At 42.5% G+C, this 22081-nt stretch overlaps 1 protein-coding gene across 1 annotated transcript in view; it reads right to left on the reverse strand.

The window, feature by feature from the left end:
• Man2a1 (mannosidase alpha class 2A member 1) overlaps window positions 1-22081 on the reverse strand; it is a 168055-nt gene that overhangs the window by 47379 nt on the left and 98595 nt on the right. The window contains exon 13 of the mRNA XM_075951125.1: window positions 160-325. Within this exon, the coding sequence (XP_075807240.1) occupies window positions 160-325 (166 nt within the window). The remainder of the gene's footprint in view (window positions 1-159; window positions 326-22081) is intronic.

The following is a 22081-nucleotide window of genomic DNA, read 5'->3' on the forward strand; positions in this document are numbered from 1 at the left end:
TATGGACCCCATTATGCAGGTACAAGCTATGGACTCCATTATGCAGGTACAAGCTATGGACCCCATTATGCAGGTACAAGCTATGGACCCTGACCATGCTTTTTTCTTTTAGTCCTTTATCTTTTTCAGTGTCTTTTCTGTTCTATGCCCACCGCATACCTCATAGGCTGTTTGTGAAATGGTTCTTGCGTCATTCCAGACTGCGCTGACTTGAGCCTCCACGGGCTTTCCTGTATCAGACAGCACATGCACTGCAGCAGAGTTCACACAGACGGACACCACCGAGGCCCGTTCTTGTTCAAAAGGATTGTAGACCACGAGATACCTGCAAAGATAGCAGTGTCAATGCTTCAATCACTAACCACTTTCATTTCTCCAACGCTCTTCCAAAGGCTCCAGTTCCCAGGCATATGCCTTTAATCCCAGCATTTAGGAGGCAGGCAGATCTGAGTTTGGGGCCAGCCTGGTCTACAGAGTGAGTTCCAAGACAGCCAGGGCTACAGAGAGAAACCATCCCGAGAGAATGCCCAGAGTGACTTTCCTCATAGCAAATACCACAGACCTTGAAAGAGGAGAACAGCCTAGCAAGTCTTCATACTAATATGCATATTAAACACCTTCTATATCACTCAAAGACACAGGAGTATCATTTTAGCTATCTAAAAGAATCAGTGCTCTCATATTTTCATCTAATATTTTCTTCACTGTGTTGACTAAAAATAAAAATTTTAAAAATCATAAATTGTCTGCAATTTACACATAATTAACTTCAAATAAAAATCTGACACTCATTTTAGAACTTGTATGATTATACATGCAAATCTCATAATACACGTGTATATTTTATACAGCGGTCCCTTATTGCTGTGCTCAAGAAATTTGGTTCTGGGATTTAAAAAAAAGTTTACTTAAAGTAAATCTACTTATAAGAAGGCCCAAAATGTTATGACAAATATAATTAAGAAAAAAAGACTTGGGGGGGGGGGAGACTCAGTCAAGCAAAGGAAAATGAGCATCATGAGAGTAACTTCCACCGGTATCTGCAACAGCACCATTCTTAGCAGGAACAAACCGCAAACTGCTTTTTCGGTGGGATCTCTGCTATGCTGGCAAAAGCTCACTGTGGTACACCATGTCACCATGTTTAATTTTACAGGGTGCTTTCAGACAGAACTCTTCACAAACGGTTTCTAAGCCCCTCCTCCTTTTTCCTGTGCTCCATTGAGCAACCATTCTCCATTGAAGCACGCACATCTTATTTCCTCACTGTCCTGACTTCTCCTGACCCTGCTCCACAGTGCAGCAGGCATGATGCACACCACCAAGTGACAGAGCTCGGGAAGTATAGGGACTTATGGTTTTACATCACAGCTCATTTACATAAATAAATAAACCAGCATTTCAAAAAGAACAGGGGTTGATGCTGTTCACTGATTCACTAGTGAATATTTTTATGATCTAAAATCTTTAATTTTCCTAGAAAATGTGTTAACAGCAGGAACATCGAACAGTCAAGACAGTAATGACCTCCCTGTTACATATCTAAAACAGTCGACCCATTAAAACATCTAGAGTAGTCCCCACTTCCTGTTAACACAGAACATCTAGAGTAGTCCCCACCTCTATTAACACAGAACATCTAGAGTAGTCCCCACCTCCCATTAACACAGAACATCTAGAGTAGTCCCCACCTCTATTAACACAGAACATCTAGAGTAATCCCCACCTCTATTAACACAGAACATCTAGAGTAGTCCCCACCTCCCATTAACACAGAACATCTAGAGTAGTCCCCACCTCTATTAACACAGAACATCTAGAGTAGTCCCCACCTCTATTAACATAGAACATCTAGAGTAGTCCCCACCTCCCATTAACACAGAACATCTAGAGTAATCCCCACCTCTATTAACACAGAACATCTAGAGTAATCCCCACCTCTATTAACATAGAACATCTAGAGTAATCCCCACCTCTATTAACACAGAACATCTAGAGTAATCCCCACCTCTATTAACACAGAACATCTAGAGTAATCCCCACCTCTATTAACACAGAACATCTAGAGTAGTCCCCACCTCTATTAACATAGAACATCTAGAGTAGTCCCCACCTCCCATTAACACAGAACATCTAGAGTAGTCCCCACCTCTATTAACACAGAACATCTAGAGTAGTCCCCATCTCTATTAACACAGAACATCTAGAGTAGTCCCCACCTCTATTAACACAGAACATCTAGAGTAGTCCCCACCTCTATTAACACAGAACATCTAGAGTAGTCCCCACCTCTATTAACACAGAACATCTAGAGTAGTCCCCACCTCTATTAACACAGAACATCTAGAGTAGTCCCCACCTCTATTAACACAGAACATCTAGAGTAGTCCCCACCTCTATTAACATAGAACATCTAGAGTAGTCCCCACCTCTATTAACACAGAACATCTAGAGTAGTCCCCACCTCTATTAACACAGAACATCTAGAGTAGTCCCCACCTCTATTAACACAGAACATCTAGAGTAGTCCCCACCTCTATTAACATAGAACATCTAGAGTAGTCCCCACCTCTATTAACATAGAACATCTAGAGTAGTCCCCACCTCTATTAACACAGAACATCTAGAGTAATCCCCACCTCTATTAACACAGAACATCTAGAGTAATCCCCACCTCTATTAACATAGAACATCTAGAGTAGTCCCCACCTCTATTAACACAGAACATCTAGAGTAATACCCACCTCTATTAACACAGAACATCTAGAGTAATCCCCACCTCTATTAACATAGAACATCTAGAGTAGTCCCCACCTCTATTAACACAGAACATCTAGAGTAATCCCCACCTCTATTAACACAGAACATCTAGAGTAGTCCCCACCTCCCATTAACACAGAACATCTAGAGTAGTCCCCACCTCTATTAACACAGAACATCTAGAGTAGTCCCCACCTCTATTAACATAGAACATCTAGAGTAGTCCCCACCTCTATTAACATAGAACATCTAGAGTAGTCCCCACCTCTATTAACATAGAACATCTAGAGTAGTCCCCACCTCTATTAACACAGAACATCTAGAGTAGTCCCCACCTCTATTAACATAGAACATCTAGAGTAGTCCCCACCTCTATTAACACAGAACATCTAGAGTAGTCCCCACCTCCCCCATAACACAGAACATCTAGAGTAGTCCCCACCTCTATTAACACAGAACATCTAGAGTAGTCCCCACCTCCCCCACTAACACAGAACATCTAGAGTAGTCCCCACCTCCCCCACTAACACAGAACATCTAGAGTAGTCCCCACATCCCCCACTAACACAGAACCTCTACGGTAGTTATGACATAGCTTCTATTTGCTCAACAACATCAGAAAGTCCTCATACGCATGTTCTTATACATCTTCATTTCCATACATATTACAACTCATTAAGAAATAAAGTATCTAACAAAGCAAAGCAAAGAACACAGAATAAAAAAATGAAAGATAAGGCACAAAATATATAAACCATTTCACTTATACATTGCTTAGCAGAAGGCACATTTATGTCTTAAATATTACTCTGGAATGTTGCAGGTGATATAACTGTAAGAATGCCCCTGGTCCTGTAGGCTGGTAAATCTACACAACAGGACAAGAGGACCTAACTTGCAGCCCTGTCTCCACTGACTCATTGATATTCCATACACATGGACAAGAGCAGATAAAAGAAGCCACCAGACACAAGCATATTTACAGAGAGCACTGAACATGCTACCACTCGTGAGCCCCACCTAAGCCTCAGGAGCAATTTTAAAGGAAAGTCAGTGTGGAGCCTGAGGAGGGGTCACTGTGGAGCCTGGGAAGGGGTCACTGTGGAGCCTGGGGAGGGGTCACTGTGGAGCCTGGGGAGGGGGTTAGTGTGGAGACTGGGGAGGGGGTTAGTGTGGAGACTGGGGAGGGGTCACTGTGGAGCCTGGGGAGGGGTCACTGTGGAGCCTGGGGAGGGGTCACTGTGGAGCCTGGGGAGGGGTCACTGTGGAGCCTGGGGAGGGGGTTAGTGTGGAGCCTGGGGAGGGGTCACTGTGGAGCCTGGGGAGGGGTCACTGTGGAGCCTGGGGAGGGGGTTAGTGTGGAGACTGGGGAGGGGTCAGTGTGGAGCCTGAGGAGGGGTCAGTGTGGAGCCTGGGGAGGGGTCACTGTGGAGCCTGGGGAGGGGTCACTCTGGAGCCTGGGGAGGGGTCACTCTGGAGCCTGGGGAGGGGGTCAGTGTGGAGACTGAGGAGGGGTCACTGTGGAGCCTGGGGAGGGGTCACTGTGGAGCCTGGGGAGGGGTCACTGTGTAGCCTGGGGAGGGGTCACTGTGTAGCCTGGGGAGGGGTCACTGTGGAGCCTGGGGAGGGGGTCACTGTGGAGCCTGGGGAGGGGGTTAGTGTGGAGCCTGGGGAGGGGTCACTGTGGAGCCTGGGGAGGGGTCAGTGTGGAGCCTGGGGAGGGATCACTGTGGAGCCTGGGGAGGGGTCAGTGTGGAGCCTGGGGAGGGATCACTGTGTAGCCTGGGGAGGAGTCACTGTGGAGCCTGGGGAGGAGTCACTGTGGAGCCTGGGGAGGGATCACTGTGGAGCCTGGGAAGGGATCACTGTGGAGCCTGGGGAGGGGTCAGTGAGGAGCCTGAGGAGGGGTCAGTATGGAGCCTGGGGAGAGGCACCCAGCAGATCTATCAGACAAATCTGACAATCTATTCAAACATTCTCATTCCTCACAGCAACAGATTGCCTTTTGCCTGGTGACCCTCTGATCACAAACACACCCAGAGTATCACAGTGCTAAGATTTTGTGTCACCAGAAGGACTATGTGAGCCTCCAAAAGTGCACTGGGGAGAATGGCTGAGGTCACACATCCCAGAGCACTGTAAATGAGTGATTTAAGACTAAAATCTACAGTTTCAGAGCCTCCGAAGCGAGGATGTGATGGAGCGCACACCCCTGGTGCATCCCCAGCAGCGGAAGTGCACTGAATTGGGAAGCCTGCCGGTGAGGACTCTGGACAGAGCAGTCATGAAGGCCGTGATACAGAAGCTGAAGCAACAGATTAACCAGCGCCCAAAGCACTGATTCCTTCCCAATTGAAAGACAATTTGAAAACTGACTCACACTTACTCAGAGTTTTAAACATACGTTTGGTTCTGTGCCATACGAAAGCACACCCTACAGTAAGCTGTGAGCTAGGTTTTGTTTTGGTTCATTTAAGTAGATAATTAGTATTTGACCATAATGATGTTTCTACTGTATTGAATGATTATGTAATTATTGTGCCAAGAATCTATTAAAAAACTAAATATGTAGAATATTAATGAGTAAAACGCAGGGGTAAGAAAATAAATTCTAACGTAATTAGAGATTCACAGCATGCTGCTCAAGGACCTGACAATACAAATTTGTCTGGTGTACACACGAACTCCTAGTTTACATTTTAAGTGGAATGCAGAGAAAGAATTATCATGAGTTACATTTTCTTACGAATACATAGACCCTCCAATTTCTAAATATCCTAAATTTCCTAAATACCTAAATTTCCTGGCTACGGCCATGTTTGGCGGTCATGTAATCACCTGAGCAACACGCCAAACTCTCAACAGGAGTTCTTTTTCCAAAAAAAAAAAAAATACTAATTCTCTGGGAATTTTGTACAGTCTGTTTTTGGTTAAGACCCTACTGCTGAAGACACTATATACCTGAGAACATGGCCAAATTAAACCAGGACTGACGTGAAGTTTCTCCCACCCCCCGCCCCCTGGTTACTTCACATATCTGAGAAGGTACTGTACAGGCTACCAGAGGAGAAAGGTAACCACCAACCTCACCCTGGTAGGAACCCTGCCAGTCACAATAACGAATGACCGGGCAAGGCGTGCCGCTGTTGTAACAATGGCATGAACGTCTTCAGGAGTAGAGAACGCAGGAATCCTTTCAAGCCCTTTGGGTGTGAAGGACAAGTTTCAATAGATTATTATCACTTACCTACTTATCTCCATAGTAACAAGAATATTACTGATATTCTGGGAATGGGGAGGGTTTGTTTCTCCTTTATGTAATTCCCGACTGAACAGGGACCTTGTTTTGTTAATAGCCTCTTTCCTCCAATTTCGTTCACATTCCCATTAGCTCCTGAGACACTATCTGTCACCAAGTCATGTCTGGCCCCCCAATTCTCACTGTGACACCAGGGTTTCACAACTTGGTGTTATGGGCAATTATTTCAATTCTTTAGAAGAACAGCTCATCTCGTGAAGAAAAAAAACCCTCATTTGTTATCTGTCAATCAAATTACAAAACAGGAGAATAATGGACTTCAGCAAGGAGAAAAATAATGAAAGGCCAGGCGAAGGCTCACGGCAATCTGGAGACTAATAGAGGAACCAGGATCTCACTGCTGAAAGCGTCTGTCCTTTGAAACCCACCGACGAGGAGGACATTCAGACTTCCTTCCCCCTTTGGGCAGCAATAATTGACATCACGTTAAGAAGGACAACAACAGCAATCACTGAACTGTCTCTCCGGCACAGACCGATTCAGGGCCTAGTAAGGGCTGTGTGGAGTGCTTCTTACATCTGGGACAGTCCTTGGGATTGTGTGGAGCTCTGGAAGGCTCAGCATTTCATCCTTGTCACAAAGGAGGTGCTACCGGGTCAGGCATGTCACCAAGACCTATTCAGCTAAAAGCACCATAACGCCAAGCCATTTTTGTAACCACACTGCTCAGAGCTGAGGACATGTCGGCCATTCTGGCAGCTGGGCTTCTCTGTGGAGATTCCCCCACTGCCGAATCCATGTGAAGTGCTTTCTACACAGCTGCCCTGACCATGCTCACAGAGACTCTCCTCAGGAAACGTGGGATGATGAACAGAAAGTGCTACATTTAAAATATGCCTGTAAAAGAAAACTTATAAACAAAAATGGTAGAACAATAACAAAAACCATCCCTTAAAATGTATACTAAGGGGTTAATCTTATGACTTCACTGTATGCAGTAAATCAATACTGAGGGAACATTCTAGAAACACGACATGTTTTTAATCACTGTGTAAGAAAAATCAAAATTTACGGAAAAAATGTTCAGTAGAGGCCAGGCGATGGTGGCGCACGCCTTTAATCCCAGCACTCGGGAGGCAGAGGCAGGCGGATCTCTGTGAGTTCGAGGCCAGCCTGGTCTACAAGAGCTAGTTCCAGGACAGGAACCAAAAAAGCTACAGAGAAACCCTGTCTCGAAAATCAAAAAAAAAAAAAATGTTCAGTAGATATAGCTGATGAATGAAGAGCATAGAAAATTTTAACTTGTAAAATTTATCATTTATAAATGATATCTACTATTGTGGGGCTTTATAATTTTATCAGGGCATTTCATTTTGATTATTTTTACTTCTGAAAATATACAAAGGTAGTTCATCAAATCCTCTGTAAAAAGGAGGGAACTGACAGACCCATCCAAGGTCACACAGAAAGGGACAAAGCAAAGACCAGAGCTTATTTTGTGTGACTCTTAACAGTGACAGCACATTGAAAATTTCATTTCAAATGAGAATATCCTCACCATTCACACTGAAACATAATCTAAAGAACGGAGGTCAGCACTCAGACTATGGAAATACGCAGATTAAAATGTTAAGAAACACGGCAATTCTAGATTTGAAGTCCTTTTACTTTCTATCTCATTTCTATGAGAATAAAATGCTTATGATAACAATTACCAGGAAAATAAAGATATCAAAAACAAAGGTGGGTTTTTTTTTTGAAGACCTTAGATTTAAAAAGCCAAATTCCTGTGACTCCTGGGACCTAGGAGCAGAAACACTGAAGGCCGAATTCTCACCATGGCATTAGATGATTTCCAAGACATAGTAAAATGAAAAGCCAAGATTCAAGGTAAAGCACAATGCTGAGCAAACCATCTTACTATCAGCTGTCAGAAGCAGAGCCTGGTAACCACTCATGTCCACCATCACCTACTTCATGGCCATGGCAGCCCATTCAAAGATCCTGGGATAGCATCACACCAGATGGAGCAATGAACGAGTCAACTAGCCCAACATACTATACTGCTCTGTGTGTGTGTGTGTGTGTGTGTGTGTGTGTGTGTGTGTGTGTGTGTGTGACATATGCAAACCTAGACAAAAGAATGACAAATGGGTTATCAGTGAAATGTTGACCCAAAGGTTCTGGTGACAAGATAGTGGGACACAAGTTGGGGGATCTATGCTCTAGCTCAGAAGATGCACACATGCAAGGTAACCACAAGGCTTAGAATCAAAGTAGGAAGAAAGAAGAGAAGGAAATCTTCCTGCATGTGTGGCTATGAATGTATGTATGTAAACACACAGTCCCTCCTGACATGGAAACACGTATAAAAGAGAAGGAAGAATCACAAACAAACTGATAACTTATTTCAATGTCAGATCAAGCAAAAATACTATGTTCCTGTCATATGGAAAATATACAGAATGAGGGTAGTTAAGATAATTAAAAAATTAATCAGAAGTAATGAATTAACTTTTATAAATTCATTTTATACCAAATTGAGCAGTCAGTACAGAAGTTGAAAAAATTTTACTGAGAAAAATAAAAGGAGAAAAAATCCTAAATAATGTAAAACCCTCCAAATTAATTCATGAATCTTATTCAATGTGAACATTAAAATAACATACTGATTCCTGGTGAATTTAAAAATTAGAAGGGGCCTATAAAGTAACAGCTAAAAAGCTAGATTTAAAAAAGAGATTAAATTCTTCAGCCTCAATTCAGCATATTCCAGGTTACAGCGATGGCATCTAACAAAGTATAATTACAACACAATATCTAACACTCAATACAAATCGGGAATCCTCTCAAGAGACAAAGTCATGTGACTAAGCACTAAGAGAAAATGGCACATGACCTAAATTCTTGTGTGAGCTGATAACTTTAACATACCTAAAAGTACATCCAGGAAAAGAGAAAAACATGAAAAAGTACTTGAGAAGGTAGAAAATTACAACAAAGAAATCAACAAATAGATTCCAAAGGGGTAAATGTGCAAAATGCACACAAGAGATACACTGGGCAGTGGGGTGCAGCCAGCAGGAGAGAGGCTGACATGCAACATCCGTGTGCAGTGCAGACGAAACAGAAAGGTAAATGGAAACAACCATGAGGGACAGAGGAAATCACTGAAAACGACGAGTCAGATCCAAGAAGGAAATCCACAAAACAAAACTCTCTCTGCACACCAGACAGACAATATTCATGACGGTCATGCTGTCCTCTCAAATCCTTGACATTCTTCAAAGCAGCCAGGGACATCAAGATGATAGGGTCAAACAAAACAAGCAAAATTAAGCCCGTCAGTGACACATTAGAGATGAGGAACAATATTTAAAGTGATTAAGTCCTTAGAAAATTAAAGAATAGTTTCAGAAACTGAGATTGCTTGCTTGTTTGCTTTTTCTCTCTCTTTCTTTTCCTTCCTTCCTTCCTTCCTTCCTTCCTTCCTTCCTTCCTTCCTTCCTTCCTTCCTTCCTTCCTTTCCCACCAAACTTGTACTAAATGAAATACCAAATCCCTCAAGCAGAGGAAAAAATAATCTCAGGGAAACATAGAATAGTAAAAAATTAAAAAGGAAAGGGAAGCATAAAGGGAGGCGAGTCTATAGGGAAACACAGGTGGAAATCTGCTCTACAAAAGCTGTCACTCGAATTAGACCACACTAAATCCTCCATGCTTCCGCATGATAAGCACTAAAATCACAGTGAAATTATCGACAGCCATGAGTTGGGATGGAAAATGCAATTAAAGTAAATGCAATTAAATTCAAGCTGTTGGAGCAGGGGAGATTACCTCAGACTTAAACTGGGCCAGTACACCCCACAAGGCCCCTCACAGGAGTGTGGACAGAGGAAAAGGCAGCAGGGAAGCCATGAGGAGGGAGACGCTGCAGGGGAAAAGTAGGAGAAGAAAAGACAGGCTCAGGCTCTTCCCTTGGGGCTGCCAGGAGCAATAAGATAAAAATGAAGTCTAAAAGAAAAAGGCCATGGAGGAAATTTCCCAAAATACTAGCAAGAGCTATGTTCAAGAGGCAGTATTATATCCATTATTTTTAAAAATAATTTCGTCTTTCTTATATCAAGTATTTATAAGTTGAGAATAAGAAAAATCAGAAAAAAAAATGTACTTTGAGAATAGTCTTTCCCTTCTAGTCTACTAATCCCTACTTTTAGAAATGCATTATGAGCAGCAGAAAAAGAAACAGATTAATACGTAAAAATATTCAGTCATATTATATATGAACAATCTATTTTAAGTGCTACCCAAAGTATTACATTTCTTATTTAAGTAGCATAATGGTTGAGATTGAGAGACACAATTAACAAATAAAATCATACTTATGGTTTACAGTATTAACCACTTTAAAGTTCTTGAGAAAAAAATCCAAATACTAGAAAATGTTACACTGTTAACTACAAAAAATATTCTGTACTATAAACAAGGAATGAAGTAAAAAAAAAAAAACAATGTAAATTCTTAAAGAAAAACAAATTGGTAATTGGGCCTTCTAGGTGCCAAGCTTCTAGTGAACGGTGTCTCCTTTTAGTGTTGCTGGACGTGTGTGTGTGTGTGTGTGTGTGTGTGTGTGTGTGTGTGTGTGTGTGTGTGTTTTTCAGGGCAGAAGGCATCAGTAACACTAGAATCTACCTAGCAGTGCAGGCCACTTCACAAGGAGACTTGTCTTCAAGCCTACGGGGAACTCAGAACTTATTATGCCCAATGGTGACTAAGTGGAAGGCTTACCATCGTCAACTTTTCTTTTTCTATTCTGAGACATTTTCATGTATCCCAGGCTGGCCTCAAACATGTTACAAAACCTGATCTTCGAGTCTCCATGGTGCTGGTAATTAAAGATACACACTATCAAGCCTGAAACGGCATGATGCTGAGGATTAAATCCACAGTTTGGTGCGTGCTAGGCAAGCACTCTACCCCATGAGATATGCCCCGTACCTCAACAAGGTCAATTTTTCATTTTTAATATTTACTTCTCAATGTGAGAAGGTGATGGGAGGTTTTAAGGGGTCAAACCCCTGACTCAAAGCAAGAAGAGCAAGCAGATAATTCCAATAGGTCAGAAAGGCAAGGGAAAGCTAAAATAAGAGAAATACAAACACAGGTATAGATTCTGGGACCCTTGGCAAGTGTGTGTTCGTGATAGTTATTCCCAAAAGGTGGCATTCCAAGCCATTCTTAAAATATTTTATAAACTATAATTAGGTAGATTATAAAATTCAGAAAAATATTTTAAAATAGTATCATCTGTCTTTTAATCTAGCCATTCCTACTTTTGGAGATCTATCAGAAGGAGCTAACAGAAACAGAGATCGATAGTAGGGTACTTTTGGGTTCCTTGGCAACAGTGGTAAAAGCCAAGGATCTGCTTCAATACCTAGTTTGTGCTGAGTAGACCTTACGCCCCATGCCGCCACTAGCCAAAGCTGAACACTAAAGGGGTTCTGGAAGGGGCTTCAAGATTCAGGTAACCAGTCCAGGTTTAGACTTCATAAACTTCAGCTCCACTGTCAATCAGGATGTGCCTGAGGACTGTCCATACAGACTGACCCTGAGGTCTTAACCTGTAACTTAGGATATAGCCTCCTTGTGGAAAACCAGAACTCGGGATTTCAGGACAGACGGCTGACATAATGGTCCAGTGAAGTTATTTTTGCACCTGCTGACAGAAGCCAGAGTCATTTGGAGGAAGGGAACCTCAACATTGAGAAAATGCCCTAACCAGATCGGCTTGTAAGCAAGTCTTTGGTGCACGTTGTTGATTGATAACTGACATGAAAGACACAGCTCACTGCGGGTAGTGCCACCCTGAGCTGGTTGGTCTTGAATGCTGAAAGTGAGCAGGCTGAGAACGCTGAAGCACAATTAATAAAAACTCAGAGACAGAAATCGGGGTTCAACCTGAAGACCAGAAAAGCAAAACAGCCAACCACTGGCTCTTACCACGACTTCAGTCCAAAAATGGTGATCCTGTCTCCAGCAATATCAGAATGAGACTAAGACCGAGGGCTGTCTCCTCCCGTTTTATAATCCTCTCTAGTTCTGGGATTAAGGGTGTGCACCACTACGGCCTGGTCTCTATGGAAAACTCGCGTGGCTACTGGGATTAAAGGTGTGTGTCATTGCTGCTTGGTCTGTAAGGCTGGCGAGTGTGACTGTTTTACTTTGCTGATCCTCAGGCAAGCTTTATTTATTAAAACGAAATGCCCCTACAGAAAGCCTTAAGGAACAAGCCAGTAAGTAGCACTCCTTCATGGCCTCTGCATCAGTTCCTGCCGCCTTGAGCTCCTGCCCTGTCTTCCCTGGTTGATGGACTCAAAGCAATAAGACACAATCACCCCTTTTCTCCCCAGGTTGCTTTTGGTCATATTGTTTTATCACAACAGTACAAACCCTAATGATCCCCGCAAGGTCCACACTCTAATCTCCAGAGACTCACAAACATTACCTCATATAGTACAAGTGACTCCATAGATGCCAATTAAATTCAGGATCTTAGGGTGACGTGGCTGTCTATTTACGATGGAAACAGTACATTAAACATAGGTTCTTAGGAAGGGAATATGCAAAAGAGAAAAAGGCCAAATGACAACCGAAGCATGGGTTGAATACTTGGGGAAGGATCCAGAGGCCAAAGATTAAAGGTAGCCTCTAGTAGATGAAAAAACAGAGAATTAGATTCTTCGGTGGTCATGAGAGGGAGAGAGGAAAATAGGGGCAGGCGAGACTAAGTTTGTTGGTAATGTGCTATAGTGTAGTCACTAGACTATCCTACTCCAATTGATCATGGAGCCTCAGTCCCAGTTCTTTACCACAAAGACTGACGGTATTTACTATTAAAAATATATAAAAGACAACCTGGAGACCTGGGAGAGGAGACAGGGTGGGCAAAGAGCGAGAAAGACAGCTCTGGGTCCCTAGAACTATGCTGAGCTGTTCCATCCCGGAGGCAAAAGAGCACTTCTATTGATATCTGGATCCACTAGGCCCAATGAGCCTAGGCTGCCACTGTCCCAGAGCCAGTACTCTTCAGTATGAGGAGAAAGAAACCCACATCTTCTCAAATGCAAATGACCCACAGTTCCTTCCACAGACCAAGGCAGAGACTAAAACTCTAGTTATGCTTTAGTCCTTGAATACCCCATACTGGACCCCCAGTCACTGGAGACATGCACAGATGTGCAAGATATTTCACAGCTCTAAGGACTCTAGCTTTCAAAATATTTTTATTCCAATAAGGCAGATGTCAACATTTAACAGAGTTCTCATAAAAAAAATCCCTCTAAAAGCTAAACATTAACAATCACACTTATTATTTTCAATTGATATTGAAGCTAAAAACGATGGTTTCTAGAAGATTCTAGTTAAGTAATAAGTATGTCCTAAACTGTTAAAAAAAAAAGTTTAACATTTAGGCATAAAAAATTACCAGAAATGAAAATTGTATTCCGTTGTCTGTAAAGCATTAAGTTATTATTAGATTCCCCAAGTATTTACGAAAAATAACTTTGAGTTGGTGGACAAAAAGATGAAAAACTTACTATTCAGTAGAGAGTCAAGTCCAAAGACAAGACTCAAAGGGAAGATGAAGGATCATGGCGGATGGAGATCAAAGCAGGTGCAACACAGCCCTTCATAAAAGAAATACCAGCACTCAGAGCTGCCATGGTCTGTGAGCACTTGTTGCACATGCTGCATCTCCTCGCATTCAACAGCTTCAGAAGTGTTCCCAAACACAAATTCTTTGTTTAAAGCAAATACTCAGACATCAGGAATCACGTGTTTTATATTTCTACTAGACCATATTTATTGACTAGCAGTCAGTAAATACAAGCGTTAGGTGTATTTTAGTCTAACTCTAAGCATTTTTGACACAGCCAGGGTACCACCTTTCAGTCTCACGGCAATGCCAGCATCAGCACCAACGGCAGCAGCTGAGTCTTTAGAACAGGCTGCTGGGAGGTAAACGTTTCACCTGAACTAAGCTGCTTCTACTTCACATCACCCCACGCCACCTGAAATAAACGCCTGATTTGGATTTACACAGAGCGAGTTCGAATCCTGCTCAAGGACATGTCATCACCGAAAGGGCAGATTTAAGATTCAAACTCTATGAGGCAGCTTGGAGGAAGCCTTGCCACCCTGTGTCTGTGCAATGTCAAAGCGCTCAGGGGCTGTATCCCCACCACACAGGCAGCCCACCTTTCAAGTGTGTCGGGTGAGGATGTCACTGCAGTGACAAAGATCACCTGCAATTCTTTGAGTAATTCCTACTTCTTATAAGAGGCACGAAGACCGGCTGCTGCTCCATGTCCTGCTGCGATGCTGGGATGCCCTGGAAGAGTTCATCCAGTGTGTGTCGTGTTGGACAGACCGCAATGTTTTCCAGAGCTGAGCTTGAGTGCTTGGCCCCAGAATAACTTTTCCTGCTGTGCTTCCCCAGACAAAGGGAACCAAATGTGACCTGGGGAATCCTCTTTCAACCCTACCTATCCCAACACACGCAGCAATTGAGAGGGAAGTTCCAGAAATGTAAGGTCGTGAGCAACCACGTGGGATGGGAATCAACCCCTCCCACCCGGCTCTCAGCAGGGGCCCCCACCTCCATGTCTCGCTTGTGAGTGACCAGGTGGGACAAAAATCAGCCCCCGCTCTCAGCAGGGGCCCCCACCTCCATGTCTCGCTTGTGAGTGACCAGGTGGGACAGAAACCAGCCCCCTGCTCTCAGCACAGGGCCCCCACCTCATGTCTTGCTCATGAGTGACCACGCGGGATGGGAATCAGCCCCCGCTCTCCGCAGGGGCCCCCACCTCCATGTCTCACTCTTTGCAGGTGCTGACAGTAAGATCTGCCAAAGTGCAATGACACAAAAAACAAAGAGTATGAGAAATGTCATCACAATTTGTAGCAACAAATGCCACTTGGAACAGCACTGTGTTAACCCTTGGCAGTGCAGCTCAATCTTCAGGGTTTCTGCACATTATAAAAATCATTTCTAAAATGATAAATTGGGCAAAGTAGAACCCAATTTCAAAGGGATCTTGAAAATTTCATGAATAAAAACAGACTGAAGATTCTTACACTTTATCCAGGACACAGCAGAAAAAAAAAGCAATTAAAAGAGTAAATATTCCTTTTAAGTATTGTAAATCTTCTGATAGTAATCCAATTAAAAAGAGAACAGACAGAAAATTTGTATTTAATTTCGCTGATCCCAGGAGTCTTGTCACCAATCACGTTGCTTTTACTCTACAGAGTTCTGTCGAAAACAAAAATACCATCTGTTCCACCTAAAACAGGAGATGTTCTGTTTTCTCGTCAATTCAGAATCACATCTGCAGTCATTTCCAGAAATGACAGCAAAAGACATTATATTTATGGGTGACTGCATAAGAAATGATTTTCAGTCAAAACGTAATTCTCATCTACCGGAAGGAAATCTCATTTTTCTGAAGAACATACAGTACATAAACAGAATGATTTTCACAAATAAAAATCGTAACAGTTAACACGGTAAGACAAAGCCACTCTGCTGTTCAACAGAGAGTTCAGACTCGCTTTGCGTATCTTTGTTGATGAGTGAAATCTGGCATCTACTGAGCTCCCAGGTGATGAGAGGGGACAACAGTGTTTATGGTCCCTGTCTGTCTTCCTGTGAATGAGCCATCCCACCGTGTTAGAGACGGGAAGACTACTAAACACCAGCCACTTTTGAGTCTCAGAAACACTGTTAGAAACAGCATTGGTCCGGGAGAAGACTCTTTCCCGTGTACTCCAGAGAACTGTCTAAGAGAGACACAAAACACTACAGAGACATCTCTCCCAGTGACCACACACATGGTGTCACCGCCAATGAGGGGCATGTTCTGAAGACAGACACACACCGTCCAATTACTCGTTGGTTTTGAGCATGTATTAGGAATCGACAACAAATATGAAATCCATGGATGTTTTCCTGAGTGGCCCAATTTCATATATAAGATTCTTGCCTAAAAATAAAACAAAATACTCTCCAATACGGATGGAAGTATGAGTCCACAGGTTCTATGTATTTGAATTTTTAACCACAAAGTTGTAAAGTGCTCTGAAGTCTAAGATGGGCTTGAAGTTCCCCGAGTTTTTCAGGGTTAGGGTACCTTTGCTAAACTCCTTTTCCCTGCTCCTCTTGTACTGCATGCTTTATTAATCTGCATTTAGAAGGAAAAAAATAGTCTGGCTCGGAAGAATGGCAGACCTTAAAATATACCACACCAATTCACACTCTGAACTACTTTCTCTTAACTGCTTCATGTTCACAACCCTGGCAGGCCTGAGGGACTCCGAGGGGACTGAGGGACATCCAGCAGGCCTAAGGGACACCAGGCAGGCCTAAGGGACACTCGGCAAACCTGAGGGACTCTGAGAAACATCCGGCAGGCCTGAGGGACTCTGAGGGGACTTAGGGACACCCGGCAGAGGAACTCCAAGGGGACTGAGGGACAGCCGGCAGGCCTGAGGGACTCTGAGGGGACTTAGGGACACCGGCAGAGGAACTCCAAGGGGACTGAGGGACAGCCGGCAGGCCTGAGGGACTCTGAGGGAACTGAGGGATTCCTGAAGGAATCTCCAAGGAGCTAGAAATTAGTTAAGGACTAAGTGTATGAGAAGTCAGAAAAAAAATACATGACAATGGTATCTGTGACAGAATCATCCCTTACTCTCCCCCGAAGAGCACTTAAAATCACTCGTAGTCCACATACGTAAATATAAAACACTTGAAGTTCCTCTCTCTACAACTAGCAAGAAAAAAAAAATAGGGTACTGGAGAGATGGTTCAGTGTTTGAGAGAACTGACTGTTCTTCCAGAGGACCCAAGTTCAATTCCCAGCACCCACATGGCAGTTCACAACTGTCTGTAAATCCAGTTCCAGGGGGATCTTACACCCTTCACCAAGACATACATGTAGGCAAAGCACCAATGCACATAAAATAAAAATAAATTAAATTCAAAAAATTTCAGCATAGCAGACATGTAAGCGCTAATAAACTAGAGCACTGACAGACAGACCATCAACACCAGCAACTCCTGACAGCACCTGACCCTTTAAAGTCTTTCTTAGGTCAGGGGCAGTTACAGATTTTCAAGCACCTCAAAAGTAGAAATGACTGCAATCTTTGCTGGACTGCACCTGTGGTATTTATTCATGCTCACTCTGGCCTCATATCAGGAAGGATCAGAATACTTCATCATACTTCTGCACACACAGGCACATATTTTCCCTCCATCTCTTTGCTCCACTGATCACGGTTACTAATGGGAAGTCGCACAATGCTCTGAGCCGCAACCAGTCACTTTAATCTCATCAGACCAACCACTAAACTAAAATATACGGTGTACAAAACTTAATTAATTATACAATAATCTGATAATAAACTAGAACCATATGGATAGTTAAGAAAGCTTGATTTAAAATATAAAAAAGGACAATTACAATCCAGACTAACAAGGCTACTTAACAGGTGCTCTGTGAACACTTAAATCATTGACATCACATTTCAAGGAATGAAACTTAAAACCATCATTTTAAACACGGTCTATCTAATTCCACAAGTAAAAGATCAAATAATTTATTCCAAGGAACTAAATCACAGCTGACTAATTATAAAACCTCAGGGGCGAGTCTTTTAAAAGGCAAGTGACAACGTGGAAGGCAGGGTTTCAGAGGACATCATTTAGAAGCAGTAAGGGGGAAGAGTACAGAGGACATCCCTTAGAAGCATTAAAAAGGAAGAGTACAGAAACAATTTCCTCAAACTTCTAAATGACAGCTAAAAAGTATATAAACTGCTTTGCTTAAGGTGAGCTATTGCAAACATTAAACTGCCTGAAGGAAGAACTGTCTAAGGAATGTTATTTCAGGGATTGCACCAATGGAGCAAGAAAATAAAAACGAGACAATGAGTCCTGATACTGAGCAAGCCTGAGAGCTCAGGGAACAGAGCCTTGCAAAGCTTGGAGGTCAGTGCTGGTATTTCAGGTTCAGGAGGTGCAGTGCAGTGAACTCAGCGCTGCAGCTCAGGGCAGTGAAATGAGCAGGGCTTTGCTAGCACAGACTCCTGGAGTCACAGGTCTTCAACAGGTCTCAAACGGACAGAAACACAGTCAGGAAAAAGAGCCCAGGCGTGGAAGGAGCAGTGCATACACAGACTCAGCCCAACTCAGAACAGTAAGGTGCATCTGGCGACAGTCTCTCCTCTACGAAGTTGCTAACTATCCTAATCAAGTTCTTAATTTTCCAAAGCCATTACTCGATTCTTTTTTTGCTCTCTAATCTATAAAATCCAAATCGTTCTGGGGGGGAAAAAATAAAAAGACTTTTTATAACTCATTTGGTGGGAAAACCTACAATGAACTCACACTACGCAGTATAGGATTTTTGTTTTATCATATTTGACTTGAACATGCAGAAATGTTGCAGCAGAATCTACACTTTCATGCCATGAATAAATATTACTTTCCTAAAATTAAAAGCAAAAACAAAACCAGAAAACAACCCTCACAAACATCTTTCTCTCTGAAGGCTTCAGGTAAGGCAATAATGGCTGGCTCTTGCTGGCATTCCAAACTAAAGATTCCACTACAAAAAAAGACACTGTGTAACACTCTAGAAATCAAAGTGTCAAGAAAACACACCTCTCCACCGCCAATATCCCAAGTCCCACCCAATAGGAGATATTCTTATTTCATAGATTTTTACTTTATTATCTTTTCTGATTCATAAGGTTTTAGGATCCTATTATGTCTTAGTTTTGGAATAAAATGAAATTTCTCATTTCCATTAACAAGTGTTTAATACAATTTTTCTACCTGATGTCCTGGGGTCACATTGTTAAGACTTTTCTAGCTTCACAAGAAGCTCATTTCCCTGGCATATCTGATTGTATACAATGCAGGACTCCAGTTAACAGTGTGGGGGAAACAGCCAATAGAGATGGCAGCCACCGTTTGATCTGGTTAACCAGCCTGAGCCGAAGCTGCAGCTGCCGATCCAACAGCAATTACTGACAAATAGAAACCCAATTTGCTTCAAGTTGGCAACAGTTCTAGTTTGAGGGGGGAGAAACATTCAAATGTTGGTAAGGATGCAGTTCAGTGGTAGAATACTAGCTTAGCCTGCAATATCCAGAATGCAAATCCTTCAATGCCTAGCAACACACATACACCCACACACACACCCCAAAATGGGTATCCACCGATTTCCCTATCCAGTGGTGGCTACAAGGCATTATTCTAGCCAGTAAATCATCATTATTCTAGTACCAGGACATCCTGAGCAATTTATTATGTTCCCAGTGAATGAAAAGTCTTCATCATGTTCTAGCTGAATGGCGCATGCAATGAATAGAGAAGCCTGGACTATCAGGGACCTACAGAGCAAAAGCCATACTCTGGAAGTGGCAGAACTAAAAGGTCAGAGGAGCCTAGGGTGTTGATGACACCAGGGAACATACCGTGAGACCTCGACTGCCTGTCCTGAGGCTTCACAGGACAAAATCAACTTCTTTCTTGTGACAACACCGTAAGTTTCTGCTGCAGTGGCTGAACACAATATACAATAAAGTGCTCACTCCACTTATAAGAAGCAATACCAGGTCACAAAGGAGACCAGCAAGTACCAAAATCATAATCTAAGAAGGCAACATGACTCCAAAGTGATTGGAATTTGTTAAAGTTCCAATAAAAACCTGCAATTGTAGGGATGCAATATTGTAAAAGTATCTCTTGCATTTTAAGAGACTGGAACCTCAGAGGCAGAGCTAATAGTCCACCTTGAGGTGACTTAGGACTTAAACCTGCTATCCTATTTGCTCTTAAACTGTATAACCTACCTTTAAGAAAGCAATGTAACCCACACTAGAGTGATGCCTCCCTGCTTCAGGGTGCTCGCTGCTCTTCCAGAGGACCAGGTTTTGATTCCCAGCACCCACACAGCAGCTCATAACCATCTGTAATTCTGGTCCTAGGGGATCTGTCACTTCTGACCTTAGAGAGTACCACATAAAGGTGGTGCACAGACAGACATGCAGGCAAAACACCCTTGCACACAGAATAAAACACAAATAAAATGGAACACAAAGGTCACAAGAGAAGAAAACAAAGAAAGTCAGTTGGACTTGCTTTCCTTTTTGTATGCGGTCAACTTGACAACCACAGCTGCAATCTCATTGTCCATGCACTGACTCAGATAACCCATGCCTCTCATTTGCTGAGAGCAGCAAATACAGAAGTTGAAAGTAACGTCCTAAAATCTCCCATAAAGGTCGAAAGCAGCAATTTAGCAGATATGAGTTACAAACAATACCAATCAGACGGGATTATTTGAGTGACAGTGACTTAATCCCTTGTAAAACTATTGAAGATTTCTTTAAAGTATCCCATTCCATCCCCCTGTGATACTTTCTATGGTTTTCAATACTGACAGAACCAAGCCCTTCATAGACACACAGAATCAGATGGACACACAGACACCTCTCACAGACAGAGAAACATCCCGCGGATGCTCAGACAGCACAGACGTACATAAGGACAGACAGAGACACAGGAGGAGACAGCACAGGGCAGCCTTTGGGAAGGCACATATCCAAACTCATGCAAGAGTCAGAGGGCAGATGACACAGGGCATGAAGCAGAGAATCCCAACCTGGATTTGCTCCTGGTTAAATGACTCCAGGGGAAGTGGGTTTTGTTAACGGACAAGTTCTGCTTAGTCAAATATCACACGTAACTCTTTTTCTAGTATTTCACCATGCTCTTGTCCAAGCTGTAGCTAGCAAACATTTAGTAGACTTAGTAAACATCTCCTATTTGCTAAGTCCATCTTACATAATTTCTTTACTATTACATAATTTATTTACTATTCATAATTTCTTTAATTCAAACACATCTTTATTTTCTCTAAGGAATTTAAAAAGAAAAATTTGAAAAAATATTAAGCTAAGATTTAATAAATAGTAAAACCAGAATTTACTATTTCCACATTGTTCTCTTTATTACAAAAATATTAAGGTAATTTTAAATTTTTTAAACTTTATGTGGCACTCTGCAAATGCTGGATTTTGATCAATCCTTTTTTACTGATGAGCATCTTAGCTCTTTCGAGATGTTTGTTCCCTTGACACATAGTGCTGGGAAGCAAGCTCTGTCTACAATCCTCCAGCTCATCCCTACCCCTGATTTTTGGCAGGACTGATTTCTTCCAGTGCAATTTATAGACACTGCAGGGCTGCTTTCCTCAGAGACTTCTGGATGTCAGGCGACAATAATGAACCAGAAACCACTGACTTGTAACAGGGCTTATACCAAGTCCCTTCAGAGGGACATCATACATGTGGTCAGTAGGACCTGTTGAGGTAGGGTGACATCTTCCTCTTGGATCTCAAAGAAAGATTCCAAACAAGCTGAGTCTTAAAAGGCCTGCAATGTGGCTGAGCTAGGTGGGAAGGTTTTCTGCTGGTGGTAGTCTAGCTCTTTCCAAGCAGAAAGAACCCAGAGGTCACAGAATACAGCATCTCTGAGAATTAACAGTTACTAAGAGACTCTGCAGCACACAGGACAGGCCAGAGAGGTGCAGGACGCAATTCTAGAGTCTAAAGTGCAGATACAAGCCGTGTCGAATGCCCTACAATTTATATTTAGGGCAGTGAAAAAACATGGGTTTTGAGCTAAGGAATTAGCATACAATTACGACCACTGATTACATGGCTAAGTTCACACACGTAATTTGATTTTGCCCATTCAGCAATATGTTTCAGTCATCCAGAGAGCAGCAGCAGAGCAGTGATATTTAAGGTAATTCTGTCATTAAGCTGACCAATGTAATGACGAAATTGAGATCCTTTTAGAAAGCAGAACTAAAAGATCTAATGTACATTTAAGACAGATAAATATTTCTTCGAGATCAGAGCTCAAGCTTCAAGAATTCCAAGTAGCTCCTTTTTCTCTTGAGTGGCCTCAGCGCCAAA

Source organism: Microtus pennsylvanicus, chromosome 17 (assembly GCF_037038515.1).
Source record: "Microtus pennsylvanicus isolate mMicPen1 chromosome 17, mMicPen1.hap1, whole genome shotgun sequence".
Taxonomy (NCBI): domain Eukaryota; kingdom Metazoa; phylum Chordata; class Mammalia; order Rodentia; family Cricetidae; genus Microtus; species Microtus pennsylvanicus.